Source organism: Aricia agestis, chromosome 12 (assembly GCF_905147365.1).
Source record: "Aricia agestis chromosome 12, ilAriAges1.1, whole genome shotgun sequence".
In the NCBI taxonomy this organism is placed as follows: domain Eukaryota; kingdom Metazoa; phylum Arthropoda; class Insecta; order Lepidoptera; family Lycaenidae; genus Aricia; species Aricia agestis.
The window spans coordinates 10,954,663-10,975,730 of NC_056417.1; the positions used below are offsets into that span (position 1 = coordinate 10,954,663).

At 36.9% G+C, this 21,068-nt stretch overlaps 1 protein-coding gene across 2 annotated transcripts in view; it reads right to left on the reverse strand.

Annotated features, from left to right (window-relative positions):
- Positions 1-21,068, reverse strand: part of LOC121732490 — a 61,063-nt gene that overhangs the window by 22,416 nt on the left and 17,579 nt on the right. For both annotated transcript variants that reach the window (XM_042122389.1, XM_042122388.1), the window contains exons 17-27: positions 20,888-21,049; positions 17,195-17,296; positions 16,782-16,873; positions 16,423-16,540; positions 15,760-15,879; positions 14,482-14,583; positions 13,749-13,856; positions 13,078-13,173; positions 11,670-11,870; positions 8,969-9,163; positions 6,390-6,449 (exon numbers count right to left, since the gene is read on the reverse strand). In XM_042122389.1, coding sequence (XP_041978323.1) covers positions 6,390-6,449; positions 8,969-9,163; positions 11,670-11,870; positions 13,078-13,173; positions 13,749-13,856; positions 14,482-14,583; positions 15,760-15,879; positions 16,423-16,540; positions 16,782-16,873; positions 17,195-17,296; positions 20,888-21,049 — 1,356 coding nt within the window. The remainder of the gene's footprint in view (positions 1-6,389; positions 6,450-8,968; positions 9,164-11,669; positions 11,871-13,077; positions 13,174-13,748; positions 13,857-14,481; positions 14,584-15,759; positions 15,880-16,422; positions 16,541-16,781; positions 16,874-17,194; positions 17,297-20,887; positions 21,050-21,068) is intronic.

Genomic DNA, 21,068 nt, shown 5'->3' on the forward strand with positions numbered 1-21,068 from the left:
TGAAAAAATACTATGATAATGTTAGTTTGCGTAGGAATAGTAACTAGGAACCTAACTTTAACGAATTTATTTTCTAAATAAAATACAATTTTCAATTATTATTTGATATACCTACATTCAGCATACATCATTATTATATTAACGCCTCCGTGGTCTAGTGGTATAGAGCGCGGCTCTTGACTCGGAGGACGTGGGTTCGATTCCCGCGTTGGAAACATGTTATTTCCAAGTTTGGTTAGGACAATGCAGGCTGATCACCTGATTGTCTGACAAGTAAGATGTTCCATGCGTCGGATGGGCATGTAAAAAGTCGGTCCTGCGCCTGATCTCTCGCCAGTCGTGTCGGTCGTCCGTCCCACTGGGTTATGAGAGTAAAAGAATAGAGAGTGCTCTTGTGTACTGCGCACACACTTGGTCACTATAAAAATTACTCCTGCGTAGCTGGCCTGGTTTCAATGAAATCGGCCACCGTCACCGAAACCGGTGTGGGAGCTATTATTATTATTATACATCATTAATTTCATAAAATCTGGCCAATGTAACTTACTTTAAGATCTCACATAAAATTTTAAACAACATTAACTGTTATTATACGTATCCAATAAGTAAAGCAAAGAAATAGAGTTTAATACTTGTTCGTAATGTTATTTTATTTCTACAAATACCTACATAATATTTTGATTTTGTATAGAACTTGGCACTCATTTAGATCTCAATTCTTTTTGCAGTGAAGCCCACAGCCAGGCTTAATTTTTATATTGAATTTGACTCTCCTTTTTATTTTATTTTTTTAAAATGAAATAAGGGGGTAAAAGAGCAAACGGGTTACCTGATGGAAAGCAACTACCGTCGCCCATGGACACTTGCAACATCAGAAGAGCTGCAGGTGCGTTGCCGGCCTTTTAAGAGGGAATACGCTCTCTTCTTGAAGGTTTTCAAATCGCCTTGGCCCTGCTGCTACTGCTGCTGGTGACAGTTCGTTTCAGAGTTTCACAGTGCGCGGCAGAAAGTTACGCGAAAAACGCACTGTGGAAGACTGCCACTCATCAAGGTGATGAGGATGGTATATTTTTCGCGTGGGACGATGGCGAAAAGTTGCAGGAGGTATGATTCCGAAAAATTCCACAGAGTACTCCCCGAGATACAACCGATTGAGTATACAGACTGAAGCTACATCTCGGCGTAATTCCAAGGGGTCCAGCCTGTTTGAAACACTATGGACGTCAACAATTCGAGCGGCCCTTCGTTGGATACGATGCAGAGGGAGCAGTTAGTATTTTGGCGCCCCTACCCAAGGATGAGAACAGTAGTTATTCCATATGAGGCCGAACCTGCCAACCAAGGCGCCAGAGTCAGTAGTTTCCAGAGTTGTAGGCATTGATCCGGACCGAAATACTGTCTCGCTCTATTAAGAACACCAATCTTCTTCAAGGCTAACTTGTACTTGCCCTCTAGATGATATCGGATCTGGACTTCGCTTGATATGTTTATGCCAAGTATTTCAATGCTAGGGGAGATTGTTAAAAAGGTGCCCTCAAAACGAGAATATACGACCAATGACCATTGATGACTAATTATGAAATAATTATGGCTACCTATCACTAAAAGGGCGTATCTTTTCTATTTGTATTTGTTTTTCATTTATTATACTAAAACCGAAAATACCGAATATCCCGGTTTTCGTAAAATGAATACCGGTATTAAGAAGACCTAAATTTGGCCCGGTATCCCGGTATTTTCGAAATTTGGGATACCGGTTTGCGACCCCTAGACTAGACGTATGCAAATTATTCTCATAAGTTGATAAAAATGCTATGCTACGCTTTACCGCGGCAGTCCTCGAGTGCCACACGCATTTTTTTTATTATCACCCTTGCGTCTGTCCTCTCTGTCTCTAAACTCAGCGTTAAAACGACTTTTCCCGGAAAAATTGCGGTTCCTGCGCAACAAACGAAGTTGCAGGCAACGTAATAGTAAAACTTCAGAAATAACACAATACTACTAACGCATCAGAATATACAATTTGGTACGTGCATTTTTGCACGAACGCGGTCTCATTAATATAGTTAGTCTAATAATAACCTCATTTTTAAGTCAATTATAATATAATTCTCAAAGGATATTATGAAAGACATATTGTTATAACCTTCAAGTGTCCAGCAATTACGAAGATGGGCCATTCTCAAACTTATTAGTGCCGGTCTGCCGGACAAAGGCGGTCAAAGGCATTCCTGTACATATCACTTGTCCAATAACTGGGTATTGAAGGAAATGTTTCAGTCGAGCGTGTCGGATGCACGTGTACAAAGACTGGTTTGATATTTTAATATGAAATGTCTTATTTTGTATAATAATGCTGTGGTTACAGTTTTCAGTTTGAACTGCCGAAGTTTTCGTTTATCATAATGAATATACAAAAGTGTACCTGCCTGTTAAGACGCTCCCCCTACGGAGATGTTGTAATTTACCGTTTTTAGAATCTTGTTATTTCATAATTTGAGAGCTACACAATTATAATAAAAATACAGCAATAATATTCAACATATGAACATTCCTTTCTCCGTTACTAATTTCCAATTTTTGTTTATTATACTCATGATATCATCTTCCAAAATTTATTTAAATTCAAGCATACATTCAGTACCTATCTCCTTACAAATTATTTACAAATTATGTTTATTTAAAACACACGCCAATAGATTGACAATTTCGTTAACTACGTACATATTTGCTGTTTGAATTTTTTTAGGTAAATTTTGAACTAAAATAAGTAAAAATGGGATTTTGGAGCGATCTCGGCAACGCGGCAAGTGTACGGTCAAGGTCATTTGCTCAGGGGATGGCCTTTATCCTTCAATCTTCATGCTTAAACCGCTCAACCGATTTTGGTAAAACTTGGTATTTAAATACTTAGAGTGCCCCCGAAAGGACATTTGATATTTTTATCTCGGAAAATGAATGGTTCCCGCGCGACAACGTTAATCATTTAATCATCATTTATTTGCAAAGAATGTTGTTTACAAACACGGAATATATAACACTAAAGGAAGGGCCATAGCAAGTAAGTTTCATTGAAACTGCTGTCGCCAAACTCACACAGTAACATTTTACGCACACAAAAGAAATAACCAATCACAAAGAGATTTCTTTTTTAATTACAATGTCGAAAAAACAACCCTAACCCTTTTGAAATAAAGAAGAATTTAAATTTAGCAATACCGGCTCTGACTACCGAGTTCAGTTATTCAACGCTAGATGGCGCTTGACAGCTAAATATGATAAGACTTGAAGTTGTACGCAATTTTACAACTTACGTCAACTAACTTAAGGTTTAAATCCGTACTCACGAATTTCCTTTTGCGTACGAGTTAAGTTATGTCCAGCAGGACATAACTATGGCACGCGGGCCACGCCCATATGCCCTTTCCTGTAGTGTTATATATTCCGTGTTTACAAAGATCTTATACAGTACTTATACAGTATATATATACAGTATTAAACAATCTGCTTTTGAAGCATGCAAAATTATTATAAATATTTAGATAATATAGCAATTTTACATTATTGGATTAAATTATAATGGATCAATTATTAATTACTAGCTGACCCGGCGAACTTCGTACCGCCTAACTGTCAATGAATGTCGTGTTACTTTTTAGCTGAACTAATGTAGGCTTTGATAACATACAGAATGAGAATAAAAATAAAAAATAAAAATTAAGTACTTCAAACTCATGTCAGAAAAAAATGATTGAAAACTATGTTGTGCAGATTGGGGAAAAAAAAACTCGGATTAATTCATTAATAGGATTTTCATTAGTGGTAAGCGACATTCTTTGTTTTTTGGTCAGGCGCAAGAACAAATAAAGCGGATGGTTTGCCGACACGTGAGCATGCCACGTACAATTGACCATGAGAAAAACATGCATTTTCTAGATTGAGGCCACAAATAGTCAAGGATTGGCCCTGTGATTTGTTGATCGTCATGGCGAAGGCAAGACGAATCGGGAATTGAATTCGTTTAAACTCAAAGGGCATGTCCGAAATATAATAACAATGCCTGAACTTTCGAGACATAGACAATAGCTCAAAGAGTATATAACCACTACGTATTAGTAGTAGTAGTAGAGCTTATTGTTGACACACATGATGTCTTCAGAAAAAAATAAAGTTGTGGCTTAAAGATCTCAGCAACCAGGCCATAAGCTCCAAAAAAAAAAATGTTGTTACACTATTTGACGGGATTGGACAACAAATGTTTGACATGAATCAGCATCTATTGAAATGATTAAGTATTAATTGCACATATCGAGTTTTCATTGTTTTTAAGATGTATTCTGCTATTCGGGACGGAAACAAATCCAACAAATCAAAAACCATGGCAATCGGTCCAGCCGTTCTCGAGTTATAAGTGTTGTAACAAACACGACTTTCTTTTATATATATAGATAAGTCAACACTAATACACAAATTTGATGTCGAGTAAGATAGGTATTAAGATAAGAAAATGTCAATATAATATTACTTAAATAAAATTACAAATAATATTATGTCAGTCAAATAATTATATAATGAATTCATTTAGGGAATAAAAACATTTCTCTGCCAGCCAATTAAATAGTTTTTTCTTAAAAATAGATAATGGATATTATTTTATGTCATTAGGTATTTTATTATAAATTTTGATTGACATATTATAACATCCTTTACTAGTTAATGTTGTTTTTGAGTTTGGTAGAACTAACTGGTCTGGATACCTAGTGTTTCTATTTAGAAACTGGGACTTTTTTGTATAATATTCTGAAATATGTTTTTTGACAAATATGCTTATCTCATATATGTATAAACAAGGTAGTGTGAGGATATTTAACTTTTTGAAAAGAGGGTGACATGATTCCATAGGGTGAACTCCACATAAGGCTCGGATACACTTTTTCTGTCCAATAAATAGTCGAGATATGTCTACAGAGTTGCCCCATATTATTATGCCATATCTAAGTGCTGACATGACAAACGCATGATAAGCCATTAACGCAGTTTCTGCAGTTGCAGTTTTGTGAAGGGATCGAAGGAGATATACGTATCTGTTTATTTTTTTGCAAGTTTTGTCAATATGTGCCTGCCATGATAAATTATTGTCAATGGTTATTCCCAAAAAGTTCACAATTTTAGCCTCTTTTAATACTGAGTTGTCATATTTTACACACAGGTCTTTTGCTTTGCCTTTCTTAACTATAACATTGCATGTATGTTGTTTTTTTTTATATTTACATTTAAATTATTGTAGTTCAACCATTCGATTACGTTAAATGACGTAATCGAATAGGAACATATAATTTAGAAATAAATACACGATTTATTTCTAAATTATATGTCAGATGATTTAAGAATTTTATAATAATAGATATATCATCAGCAAAGAGTCTGAGGTTGTGAGTTATAAATTTCGGCAAGTCATTTATATAAATAATAAATAATAGGGGGCCCAGAATACTCCCTTGAGGAACTCCATTTTTTTTTAATGAAATAAGGGGGCAAACGAGCTAACGGGTCACCTGATGGAAAGCAACTTCCGTCGCCCATGGACACTCGCAGCATCAGAAGAGCTGCAAGTGCGTTGCCGGCCTTTTAAGAGGGAACAGGGTAATAGGGGAAGGTAAGGATGGGAAGGGAAGGGAATAGGGGAGGGTAGGGAAGGGAAGGGAATAGGGGAGGGTAGGGAAGGGAATAGGGTAGGGGATTGGGCCTCCGGTAAACTCACTCACTCGGCGTAAAACAGCGCAAGCGCTGTTTTGCGCCGGTTTTCTGTGAGAACGTGGCATTTCTCCGGTCGAGCCGGCCCATTCGTGCCGAAGCATGGCTCTCCCACGTATAAAAAGAGTTATGTTCTTTCTACTGTCTGAAGTAATATCTAATATTTCATTTTTATTATTTGATTTGGTAACCTTTACCTGTTGGCTACGTTCTGTAAGGTAACTTTTTAGCCATTCAAGAGATGGACCGTTGCGAGCACCATCATTCATTATTTTATTATTATTATTATTATTTTCATGAAACTTTGAATGTAAATTTTAGGATAGAAAACTCTATTTAAATTTTCTGGCCCTTCAGTTTTTGTCACTTGAACACTTGCATTTTTCAGTTTACGTTTTTACTTTCTTTGAATTCGGTACTTTCTTTAAATCAAAGCTTGGTCTCCCACATTCCTATTTAAATGACGGTCTACAATAATTATAATTGATTTTTTTTACATTTAATTATATTGAACCGAACGTTCATGCTTTATGAATTGCAATATAGCAAATTAATTCAGCCGAATTCAGTAGAACAGTAATTATTCACTGAAATGTGTTTCCAGGTATTTTAATTGAAATATTCAATTATCTTACCAAAAGTATTCGATTCGCCCTGTATATATCAGTGGAGCCCGTCTCGGTAATAACTTTACACTGAAATAAACAATTTCATTATTTAATAGCACATAATAGAATGAGATTTTTTTTTTAATCTGAAATTAGCTCAAGAGAATTACTTCCATGATATAAATCGTTTTGATATCAGTTAATCATCAGTTAATAAGGCTGGCCGCATACACACATAGTACCTGGATGACCGAGCTTTGCTCGGTATAGCAAACACTCATTGACTTCATGTTACTTAATAACGCCATCTGCTGGTCGTTAAAACAATTAGTATGCGATTTCCTAATGTGGAATTAAGATTTAGAATTCCGCAAGCCTATCATTTAATGAAGGGTTGATATGAAATGATAAGGGTCAATCTCTATTAAAAGTTATCAATTATAACATAACAAACATAACTTACACAAATACAATCAATAGACATCCAGTAGAACTTACCGTAACTAAACCTAACCTAATGGAATCTCTTGATCATTGCAACACCTTTTTTCTAATGTTGGACAAAATCTCGCAAATAAAATACTAACAGTTAATAAGGAAAATGAAGAGTTGCTGGCATCCAAAGTTAAAATAACCAACTCACCTACACAGTCCCTCTTCTTCCAACCAACAGACGAAAGTGAAGTGGATTCAATTATTAAGATTCTAAAAATGGACAGTGCCCCAGGCTGAGACTGAATTACTAACCAAATACTAAAATCTATTAAAAGTCATATCATTACCCCACTCACTTTCATTTGCAACCTCAGTTTGACAGAGGGATTTTTTCCTTCAATGTGGAAAACAGCAGCTGTTACGCCTGTTTACAAAAATGGTAGTAGATCAGATCCTAGTAACTATATACCGATTTCTCTGCTGTGCTCATTCTCAAAAATTTTAGAAAAAATTGTTCAAAAACGTCTTATTAGCTTCATAGACCAAAATAATTTACTATCCGACAAACAATTCGGTTTCCGCGCTAATAAATCTACAGAAGACGCAATGAGGTTATTGACAAATACTATTTCAGGACATCTTGACGAGAAACGGACATGTATTGGCGCATTTATAGACCTTGCTAAGGCGTTCGACACAATCTCTATTAAAATTCTAATACGCAAGTTATTAGGTATAAGAGGAACCGCCTTAGCATGGTTCAATAGCTATTTAATTAATCGATCACAATGTGTGAAAATCAACCAACAAAAGTAATTTACAGAATATCAACTTTGGCATACCACAAGGTAGTGTCTTGGGCCCTACACTTTTTATTTTATATATGAACGACATATTTAATACAAGCCTCCATAGAACCGATATAATATGTTACGCTGATGACACAGCAATAATTTTTAACGGGAACAATTGAACTGAGGTAGTTAAAACCGCTGAAAACGCACTTAAAATAATCGCTAGGTGGCTCCAAGACAACCTACTTACATTGAGTGTCCCAAAGTCAAAACTCATATTTTTTCATAAAACTAGAACATCAGCTCCTCCTGCAAATCTCAACGTTAAAATACATACATGTCCTATAGAGAGTGAGCAGATAGTGAAGTGTAACTGTAGGCAGCTAAGTAGAGCTAATTCAATAAAATACCTAGGTGTAAAAACACATTGTTAACATATTGTTAACACTGCCAAAAGAATCCGGAAACTTATTTACATTTTTAAAAACTTACGTACCTCTGCTACTTTGAACTTTTGAAAACGGTTTACACATCAATTTGCGAGTCGGTAGTATCTTACTGCATACCAATTTGGGGAGGAGCAGCTACCACTAAAATTATAGTTTTGGAAAGAGCACAGCGGTCCATATTGAAAGTGATATTGAAGAAGCCTATCTGGTATTCTACTGCAAATGTATACAAAGATAGATGTACCTACTGTTCGTGCTCTTTTTATACTCCGCGTTATTGTCAAAGAACATCGTGCTGTCCTCAAATCTCCAGACTACGCAGTAATATTAAAGCTACCGCTACCACGGATAACTTCTAGTTTCGCTAGAACATTTGGTCCATATTTACACCCTTTCATATATAATAAAGTAAACAGGAAATGCACTATACAAAACAGCTCATCAAAAGTAGTAAAAGAAAAAGTAACGCGATGGCTAAAAGCTTTAGATTATGACGAAAAAGAACAAATATTAAGAGAGATATAATAGTAGAAATAATCACATAAACACACACACACATACACACACACACACACACACACACACACACACACACACAGCGCGGTAATGATATTTAATAATTTTAGTAACTTTGCTTTTATTTTTAATTAAGATACTATTCTGGTGATCTGCAGGACAGGCTCAGCCTAGTGCAGACATCAAAAAAACTCGGCACTAAAACGTCTGTAATCTTAAATTAATATAATGTACCTGTAAAAATATTTTGTAGCAGATGTATTGTTGTTTTCAATAAATTATTATTATTATTATTATTATTATTATAAATCTCATTGAGTACGGCCGTTCGAGAATATTGCCACCTTCTGACTTTGAAACATTCAGTTAACCTTTGGTCGGACACTATTGTATTCAGACTCATATAACTCACAAACTCCTCAATCGGGAAGACACTGACGAGGTCCAGGAGGAAGCCGTGCTTGACGTAGTTTGTGAAGGTGAGCAGCGGATGCGTCACCAGGAGTGACTTGTCGTCGTAGTACGCGACGTAAGACATCACCACCATGTCCACGTACAGATATATGTCCGTGTAGTGGTAAGCCGCGTGCCATTTTGACTGTTTCGTCTGCAATATCCATACAAATATTATAAACTAGCTGTCCCGGTGAACTTCGTGTCACTTTAAAACCTTCCCTGGACTTCTACGAATATTTTAAGACTAAAATCAGCCCAATCCGTCCAGTCGTTTTCGAGTTTTAGCGCGACTAACACATTTGAAAATCCATTTTTATATATATAGATGCGAAAGTGTGTCAGTCTGTAACCTCTTTACGCCAAAACCACCGAACCGATTTTGTTGAAATTTAGTATGGAGATTGGAGATAGTTCGAGTCCCGGGAAAAGTTATAGGATACTTTTATCCCGGAAAAATGTACGGTTTCTCGTCTAATTTCGAAAGTATGTCTTTCTGTAACTTCTTCACGCTTGAAACGACTAAACCGATTTAGATGAAATTTGGTATTTACATACTTTGAGAGACGGAAAATGGCACAGGATATTTGTATCCCGAAAAAAAGTACGCATCACACGCGATAAACGTATTTCGTTTAACGCGTGCATCTAGCAAATATTTTATGCAGGTGAAACGCTTGAACGCTCTAGTTTGCAAAATGCCTGTACGGCCTACCCTGGAGGCAGGTTATTTACAAATTTACTCGAACAAATACCTCGAAGCCTGTGCCTACTGCCGGACAAATTCAGCTTCCTACTATATAGCTTGAAAGTTATTTTGAAACAAAATTGATTCCACAGATTCTCGTGACTAGTAGTGAAATCTTTAATATATAAAATTCTCGTGTCACAATGTTAGATAGCGTACTCCTCCGAAACGGCTTTACTGATTTTAACCAAATTTTATATGCATATTCAGTGGGTCTGAGAATCTGCCATTGGGTACTTTTTATATTGATAAGTGCATTTGTTGAATAAATAATAGTAAATTATTACAACACGAGACGGACGGCGATCATTGTTTGTGCGACGGGATAGCGATGGACGTTGCCATTGTGTCATACTTATTTAGTCACTTCAATAAAATAATACGGGCGAAATACTTTATATGGCAAAGAAACGTTTGCCGGGACAGCTTGTAAATATATAATATGCTTAAAGCCGTAATAAAGAAGACTTTCAATTAACAAATAAAATAATTAATCTTGAGGTTATTGACATAATAAGGCTGGCCACAAACACTCCTTTTCCGTATTAGATTTACGAATTCGTTTTCCGTATTCGGAATTCCGTGAGACTAACTTGAAACGTACGTGCGGGATTCGTTCCGTGCGGAGATAAATGAACGTGTACGGCAGTTAATGTATTTTCTACTGATACCCTGCATTCGGATTTCACATTACGGAAAACGGATTCGGAAATCATATACTTTTATGGAAAATGTGTGTATGCAGCAAGCCTAAAAGAAAGATTTTGAAGTTTACACTAATCAAAAGCTGTTTATTAGGGTAGATTACCGCGGCTACACCGCGAGATCACAAGCATTGGTATCATGTAAATGATAGCGCGGTCGCGCCGCTATTTAAGACGCCTTGATATTTTGGCTGTAGCGATATCGATTTTTCTCAGCAATGACTAAAGCTAAGAAATTATAGTTCATTGTCAGTATTCATCATGTCTTTGTCTTTGAATTACCCATAGCATAACATGATTGGTCAACTTTTATAACACAGAATAATCAATCAAAAAGACCTCTGTAAAAAGGGATTCCTATTTTGCCAACAGAGGAGATTGATTTAAGCTTCCAAAATTTGTACATAAATTGGTTCAAGCATACACTTTAATTTGCCCATAGCTTATATGAAATGTATTTATGATTTTTAAATTACGCGACAAAAACCATTTTGTCGCTACGCCCTTTCCATTTTTTGCTGTTCCATTGCTTGTTTTCTATGAGAGGCCGGCCCGGCCTCTCATAGGAAACAAGCAATCTAAAACATATCCAACTCGGTTTTTTACTTTAACGCGGCATCACCTTAACCCATCAATCCCCAAGCGGCATCCAGGGCTGTCGCATAACAATTGAAAATCTATTGTGTCTGCGATTCCCACGATCGAGGTATTACATAAATCGTTACATACTTTTGCTTATGAACTCGCAATAGCCGCCAAACCGCACGTTTGGGCGAACTCATATAAATCAAATCCTTATATGATTCAACGTTTCAGCCGGAGGTTTTTGATAGTACAAAAATAACAGACAGACCATAAAGTTAATATACCTAGCGGAATAGAGCAAAAATCTCAAACGAAACCGAAATTGGCGTTCATCTGTGTGAAAAATATGTGTACGTATACACTTACACAGTATGATTGAACATGAATTCTATGAGATTAAATTGTCAACGTGCGGCACGTGCCGACTGTACGTCAAAAAAGAGTGCTGCTGTCATGTATCACACGTCTCTTTTTACCACGCAGTGTTACTGATAGTGACATCTCGCTTGCTTAGGCCTTTGTTTCTCTATTCCGCTAGGTATATTAACTTTATGAGACAGACTGACTTTCGCATTTTTTTCGTACAACATTACTATAAATTACATGACGAAATGTTTACTTACTGAGACCTTATAAGGCAACATGGTGACATAGTACAACGCTACGATCAGCCGTAGTACACACCAGAACTTCAGGAACAGACCGTGTGGCGTAATACTAGCTCGGACGAAGAAGTATTTCAAGTACTTGAGCACACCAAGCTTCTCGAACGGTTCCAGGTATTCTTTATTGCTTATGAATATTACACTTTCTTTTATTTCTTTCTGCAATTAAGACAGATACTTCGAGAATGGAAGGTATAGTCCGTGCAATCCACGAAGACGCGCCCCACCACTTTTTGGGTGAGCATCTTTCCCTTTTACCGTGACGCTTTTCTTAATTGGTCAAGCACAATAAATATATTGTAGTATGCGCGTGCACTCATAGGTAATTAGTGTGTACCGATAACACTCAAACATTGGCGAAAGCTTGCACACGTCATATACTATAAACGATTAGCAGGAGTGGGGCGCGTCGTCGTGGATTGCACGGACTATAATATAAAGAGCTTATAAAATACATAAATTATTATTATATTGGTAAATATTTTGAAATATAAAATAGCTTTTATATTATATATGCCTGGGCGAGCACGTAGGCAAAACTTTGACATCATAATATTGATAATAATATTATTATGCAGATACAATACGTGGAGTATTGATCAGGTCGAAGGGTCAAGTAGCCAAGACGTTTTCTTTATTGCTTCTTTATAGAATCGCCGATCTTGACATCAAAATGTATGGTCATCAAAACATTGCACAAGTCGAACGTATTTTCATGTTATCGAACGCGTTCTTTTTTTAAATGAAATAATGGGGCAAACAAGCAAACGGGTCACCTGATGGAAAGCAACTTCCGTCGCCCATGGACACTCGCAGCATCAGAAGAGCTGCAGGTGCATTGCCGGCCTTTTAAGAGGAAATAAGGTAATAGGGGAGGGTAGGGAAGGGAATAGAGGAGGGTAGGGAAGGAAATAGGAGAGGGAAGGGAAAAGGGTAGGGGATTGGGCCTCCGGTAAACTCACTCACTCGGAGAAACACAGCGCAAGCGCTGTTTCACGCCGGTTTTCTGTGAGCCTGTGGTATTTCTCCGGTCGAGCCGGCCCATTCGTGCCGAAGCATGGCTCTCCCACGTCAAATGTCTATTACATATATTTTGGTTCTATAAATATGCGATAAAGAAACGTCTTGGCCAAAGGGCCTGGTCAAAACACCACAGTCCACGTATTGTGTACTGCGTATTGTGTACTCCACATGTATGGAGGTACAGAAATTTTATATTGTAAAAAGAATCTTGTATTAAATACTGTACAAAACAGTGCAATATAAAACACAGTAATCATTGCTACATAAATAAGTAAACTTTCAAATAATAATCATACTCAAAATACATTTCGGTATCAGATTTAATGTTCGTATTGCAACTGACCGCAATTCTATTCCTTTTAGCGTCGATGTGGCCAACCAGCGGTTTGCCATTTTCATAAGCCATCGCTCGTTCGAGAATTTCAGGATCTTCGAGGACCTGACAAAATGAAACCAAATATATACTTGTTATAATTATTTATCGTTATACCTTAAAATGTAACAGATGAAATTGCGTTTTTATTAGTCGCTCAAAATAATGAGTATATATTGTAACAAAACACAACAACTATAAAAATTCACGTTTGTTCGCGTAATTTTAAAAACTTTTTGACTGTTACGTAGTAGGTATATGACATTCTCTTTGTTTTTGACTGCTTTTGGCGGCAAACAAGCGGAAAAGTGTTAACCAATCATAGCGCTCCGCCTAGCCTTTTTTTTTACATGACTGCCGTGCGTGTGACGTTGGTATTGACTTAAAAGGCATTAAAAAATAAGTACCCACCAAATTACAAATTATATTGTGATTCAATTTTTTTATAAATTATTGGCTTGCTTTTGTACTAAGTCTCGTAGTATGAAATAATAATGTCTTATCAATAATAAAGGGCTGGCAACGCACTTGCAGCTCTTCTAATGTTGCGAGTGTTCATCGGCATCATGTGACGGTAGTAGCTTTCCATCGGGTCATCCGTTTGTTAGTTTGCCCCCTTATTTTATAAAAAAAGTACTTACGTCAAAAATAGGCTGCCTGATGTTAGGGAAAAGACCCCAGGACTGTATTAACGCGGTGTATTCCACATGTACTAGTATACAGTTGGTGGTCGTCTTCACTGTATGGACCTAAAGGTAAAAAAAATATTGAATGTAACTGAAAGTACAGGCATTTTAAAAACATTCATTAATATAATATTGACGACCTCTGTGGCTTAGTTGGTGGGCTGTTGGTAGCTCAAGCCGGGGGTCACGGGTTCGAATCCCGCCGACGGCACAAAAAGTTTTCAAAGTTCCTGGGTCATGAATGTGTATTAAATATGTGTATCACATAATAAAAATCTTAAATATATTATGTATAGTATAAAAGTATTTAATATATTTCCGTTGTCTGGTACCCGTAACACAAGTCCTTCAGGTACTTAGCACGGGGCCAGACTGACGTGGTGCGAAGCGTCCATGGATATTATTATTATTATATAGATTCAGTTCAAAACCGATGCTTTATGTATGCTCGATGGACCTATTTAAGTAAAAAAAAAAGAAAAAAGAAAATTTACTTTACATAATAATTGTACAAACATACTTAATAATAAAAAAAAAACACTACTTCGAAATTCAAAATTGTACCTCAAATTGTTTAATCTTAGTTAAAGTTAACACAATAATTAATATTATTATTTTAAATATCAAACCATTAAGCGGCATAGTTTGAATTTCGAACGTTAGCACTTCAATTTGGCTCCTTGCTTACTTTAGGTAATCCATACAGCATCTCGAGGGTGCCAATGCTGTCACCCGGTACCACTTGTTCAGGCAAAACATGCCCGGTGTGATCCAGTTTCATGCAGTGGCCCTAAAGTTTTGACAAAATGGTCTAGTCAAGGTCAGTTCAAAATGAAACGGGACGAGACGAGGCGCAAATCGCAAAGCACGTGATGCATAATAACGGAACAAAACTTAACTTTGCCCTTAGAATATTACATTGTCAGTCACACCAGGGCCCTGATTTACAAATTACAATGGCGAATGCGACTCGGATTCGGAAACTTCGTCACGCGACATCTAATAAACTCTTGCCGGGCTAGGCATTGACCAATGACCGCACGAATCGTGAATCGCCCGCAGGATTTGTTTTGTCGTTTGTGTCCTTTCGTTTTTTTCGGGTCAGTTTTCACCGAAACTTGCTTTACGCAATTCTACTTTAATGGTACTTGTATACATACAATTTCATTACGTGTCCGTGTAATCTGTCTCTAGGTTTTCTTATCTTTCGTACATTTATGCTGTATAAAATCTTTGTAATTTAAAAAATATTATTATCTTGAATATGTTTAAGTTTAAGTACTAGAAAATAAATACATCATAATTTTTGCTTTGTAACTTTCAGTATCGCGATCGAAGTCTTGAAATGCTCAACTCAAACCGCTTAAGGCTTTACAAACTTAAATTAAATTTACCCAACACGATCATGGGGGATGACAGCCTTTTCAACATCAACATTATCTTTGACATAGCTAAATGGCTTGTTAGGGTCAGTTCACACCAATACCAAAACATAATGCAACGGAAATGAAATACACAAAGTAACTATGTTGAATGTATGCAGTACGCAGCCCGGCGCAGCTCGAAATTCCACTCCTTTATAGTTATGTAATTATTTATGAGTTTTAAATAACTGATAGTGTCTGCCCGTTAAATAAACGCTTGAACCGTCGAACGGATTGTTATATACTAAATGACGCCCGCAACTTCGATGAGTCAAAAATCATTTATTTTTGACTCATCGAAGTTGAACGTAAATTTCTTTGGGATGAAAATAACCTTGATATGTAAGTATGTCCTTTCCCGGGATCCAAATCCCGGGTTCAGCGGTTTGGACGTAAAGAGGTAACAGACAGACAGACTTTTTCGCTATATACACAAATTTTTGGAGCAACATCTAGCTAGCTCATAAATAGGCACTTACCTATTACAAGTAATTTACTTATTTACATTTCTTACAAGTAAATTAGGTATGACTTTTTCTTACCATTTTAACGACGTACATATCGCGTCCTATGTCGCCGGCGTGTTGGACGATTTCGTACTGTGGTAGGACGATGATTCGGGAGTGGGACGCCACTGTTTGTAAGAAGTCTTTGCTGCAATTCTGTTAGAAAATGAATGCTTTTTTATTCATGAAAAAAATGCGCATAACAAAAATTTCAATATTACGAAGCTTATAAAATTAATAGTAAATATCACTTAATTTTTAAGACTGCATCTTTAAGCATCGTCGCACCAGTTTCATTCAGTTTACGCGATATTACCATAGAACTAATCTGGGGGGTGAGCCAAAATCTTTTCGTTTTCGCTTCGTTATATATTTGCCGATGAAAGTGTATGGAATTGACATAATCGTTGGTTAATATGACGTTGACGTTCGACTCGTCTTATGTCAATTCCATACATTTTGATCGGCGATTCTATAACAAAGCCAAAACGAAAAAGTTTCGGCTAAATACCCTGTTTTTTTTTTTCAATTTTTGCTCGATATAATAATCGTGGCTCTGCAATCCATCGTGTATGACTCCGACTTGCACTTGCTTGGTTTTATATTACACTTGACCATTCTCAATATCGTTATTAAAAATGATAAGGTTTAATTAAGATTTAGCTTAACCCTTAATTTAGGAGCCCTTTTTTATCATACCTGGAACATGGGACACCGAACCAGTGTCTCGATCATATCCACCGACATGATCTCCCGCTGTATACTTGACGACATCGTCTCGAATATTTCCTCGGTGGAGACCGCTTCGTTGTAGTACCTTAGAAACATCAATATTTATATTGTTATCATATCAAATAATCAGGCCTTCCGCATCACTTATTTGCAATATTATATTATGTAATGTAAATTAAATTTAAATTTCGGTTGAGGTGATACTAGATTCTACATTATTTCGGGTTATGAGCAAGCGGCCAACTATCAATGACCCAATAAAAAATAGTCGGAAAATCGATAAAGTGCAATAAATAATTTCATATTACTTTCAGGACTATACTAACCATTGAACACAAAAGAAGTTCTCCACCCGTGTTTTAATTTTTGAGCTCACGCGATTCACGGACAGGAAATAGAATAGTTCTCTCATTGAATCCTGAAAAAGTTACAACTTATATAAAAACGTAACACAGATCTCCTTACCAACCTATATTACACTCAGTTGAAAGTAAAATGTTTGTGTCATTGAAACGGTAATCTCTGAATGTACGGAACTGATTTAAAAAATTCTTTCACCATCAAAAGCCATGTTATTATTTTCCCCATTTTCAGGGACCAAATTTTGTATGCCTGTAACGCTGCCCAAGCCACGCAGGCAAAAGTTATTAATAAATTATAAGTGTTTTGAAATTGTAGGTTAAAAATACACATATTATAATTCTAGTTACGTTAAGAATACTCATAATATTATCATTACCTTAAACGCCAACTTTCGTTTGCTTGCAAGAAAGTAGTGGCTGCAAATATTGGCGATATAGAAAGATGCAAGGAATACCCCAATCGCCACTATGATTATAACCTGGAGTCATAAAAACAATATTTACACTAAGATTCAACTACGAGTAGTCATGCTTAGCGCTTGTAAGATTTGTATTATACTCTCTAGGTACGCGGGCAATTTCAGAAAAACGTGTACAGGGTATAAAATTTCATTTTAATTTTTATGTCAATTTTTTCTTTTTTTCTATAATTTTTTTCTTTAATGTAATAGGAAATATAGTTTAATAAACAAAAAAATAAAAAAGAACGCGGAATTTAAGGCATTTTCCTGATAATATCAAAAATGACCGTAGAAAAAGTCACACAACGGAGGTCACATAATGCTACCTGCTTGTTGTTTTAAATTGTTTAAAAATTAACCATCTTATTTAGCACAAATACATTTTTGGTATCAAATACTATACAAGTTTTGCAATGTGTAAACAATAACAATAATCAAAGAAAAGTGATTAATAACAGTAAAACTTGGTCACATACCTGAACAAAGAAATTGAAACACCTGCACTTCAACAACATTTCCGCGCTTTTCACTAGTTAGTTTGCCAGTAAAAACAAAAAGACGTATCGATGAAAAACATACGTTGTTTTGCCAGATCGTGCCGAATAATTTCTAGTATTAGAAGATTTTTTGCAAAAACGAGCGGTCACAAAGCGGAATCTTCCGGAAGACTAAAATTTTCGTTTTAAATTCAAATTAATTTTTTAAAGAAATTACATATAAAAATATATAATTGATACTTTCAGCTGATACATTTGACTTTTGAGATTTAAAATTATGTATAGAAATAACTTCAAATACTGGATATTTTTTAAAATCAATCATTATCTCATCTTAGTTGGGAAGGGGACAGGTATATTTGATGGTTTTCAATACTTTAAAAACTTCGTAAGTTTTTTATTTAGTAAAGTAACAACAAGACGACAATTTATATATGTATTTAAACATATACTTTTTTCACTTAAATTAATATATTCTGTTAAAAGTTATTTATCTCAACAAAATAAATTAACAAAGTCGAGGGACAAGGCAAAATCAGGGGGTACACATTTTTTTGAAAATGCCCACGCACACAATACGACAGAGCGTAGAGGGGCAGACCGCATTTTCATACTGTATATCTTTTGACCAAGTGTGCGACATAGTGTGGAAAATACGGCAGTAGCTTCGCCACGACGTAATATGAATAGATATGGATTATTGCAAGGCCTAAAATTTAAGGCCTAATGCTCCTGAGCTTTTCTTATTTCATGATATATTTAATAAGTCTATTAGAAAACACCAATCCCATCTTTATGTATAACCATTAACCTATGATTTAAAAACGCATATAAAAGGTTAGATTGCGGAGTCGAATATAGGAGACAAAAGCCGTCATTAAAGATTAATTCCCGTCCATTTCTTAGGAACAATTCCCTGATCAGAGCGAAGTAAGCGTGGCTCACTTCAGCTCGCAGTTTGCGGCTCACTTCACTCCGCAATTAAAAACCCGCCTTTTCAGCATGGCAATTATCGCTTAATTAAGCGCCAATCAAAAGAAAATGGCCTCTAGCACTAGATTGTCTCTGGATTCTCGATGGAATGATAGAGTATTTAATAACTGAGGGTTCGTAATATTTCTATTGTTTTACACTGATACTTGTAATTCTTTTAGGATGAAAAATATAATATTAAAAATGTGTTAATGACTACCTGTTACCTGGCTATAACCCAAACCGTTGAACGTAATGTACGTACGTGGACGTATGAGCATACCCTAGTAGGCGTTAAAATACACACTTAGATACTGTGGTGATACTGTGCCATAACCCGGCACACCAAAGTTGCAACATTAATTCGAAATTTGTTAAAGTATCAAAATAATACACTAAAACATAAAGTATATTGTCAACAAACATACTTTCTAATACTTCAAGGAAAATTTTAATAATGAGGATGCCATGTTTAAAAAATAAAAGGATTACATCATTTCCGTTTTAAATTGTTCTGTTTAGTCCTTTTGTGATAAAACCCTTGACAAAGTACAATGTCCTCGAATTTAAAGGACATAAAGGAGAGATTTTTCTTTTACGTCTTGCAACGCGTTGCTTACTTTGAGCCAAATTAAAATCCACATTTTAATTATGCGGGTGCTATGCTGATGATATATTCTTATGATTGAGCTTAGACACTATTTTGGTAACGCTTATTATCAAAGAGTGTATTAAATTACTACGTAACAGTTTATTATCTATTAATTCAAATTGGAACAGAAGTAACATGTTTTCTGTATATCAAATTCAATAATTTAAGTATACATGGAATCTAGACAAGGCCTTTTTTATATGAAGTAATTATATCATCTTAAAATATTTTTGAACGTAGTTTTGAACGTCATAAAACTTATGTTTCATGCTACGTTCGGCGTAGCGCAAGCTACGTTCGGCGTAGCACTTGCTACGTTCGGCTTAGCACTAGCTATGTTTGGCGTAGCACAAGTTATGTTCGGCGTAGCACTAGCTACGTTCGTCGTAGAACAAGCTTTGCGCTACGTTCGGCGTAGCACTAGCTATGTTTGGCGTAGCACTAGCTATGTTTGGCGTAGCACAAGTTACGTTCGGCGTAGTGCAAGCTACGTTCAGCGTAGCACTAGCTACGTTCGGCGTAGCACTAGCTATGTTTGGCGTAGCACAAGTTATGTTCGGCGTAGCACTAGCTACGTTCGTCGTAGAACAAGCTTTGCGCTACGTTCGGCGTAGCACTAGCTATGTTTGGCGTAGCACAAGTTACGTTCGGCGTAGTGCAAGCTACGTTCCGCGTAACACAAGCTACGTCGTTCTACGGTTCTCTCCGTGTGCTACGCGCTATGCTACATAAGCTACGCAATACTCAAAAAACTGTTTAAGTGCATCACGTCCTCGGGACAGTATACCTCGGTATTGGTACCTATCATCGGGATTGCTATTGGTATATCCGTCCGTCTGTTTATTTTTTAGCTTTCTTGTTTTTTGCAGCTGTCATCGCAATGTTTTCAATTACAAAAACATTATGAAGATATCAGCTAGCTTAGCTAATTCAACACTTATTTTTTTACACAAGCTTCACACCAACTATACGGCAGCTACCAGGCCAGCTACATGACAGCTGATCACCAGCATGCAGGCTCTCTTGCCGGGCGGTATCTGCGTTCCCTGTCGCGGTGAACGTGAGCGTCCCGAACAAGAGCGACGTATGTAGCGGCCGCTCGTGCATGGGTCCAAGTCACACCAGCTACACGCTAGCTACACACCAGCATGTAGTCTCTCTTGCTGGGCGGTATCTGCGTGCACCCTGTCGCGGTGAGCGTCCCAAATAAGAGCGAAGTGTGTAGTGGCCGATCGTGAATGGGTTTAAGCCACGGCAGCTACACGTCAGCTACATACCAGCTACTTACCAGCTACCCACCAGATACTCACCAGCATGTAGTCTCTCTTACCAGGCGGTATCGCGGTGAATGTGAGCGTCCCGACAAGAACGACGTGTGTAGCGGCCGCTCGTGCATAGGTTCAAGCCACACCAGTTACCCGCTAGTTACACGCCAGCTACACACCAGCTACAAGTCAGCTATACACCAGAAAAACACCAGCAACTCACCAGCATGTAGTCTCTCTTGCCGGGCGGTATCTGTGTGCCCCCTGTCGCGGTCAATGTGAGCGTCCCGAACAAGAGCGATGTGTGAATCGGTCGCTCGTGCATCGGTTCCAACGCCACGCGTAGCTTCGTCTCCCATAGGATTATTGTGTCGAACCAAGATTTCTGAATAAGTTTATTTTGA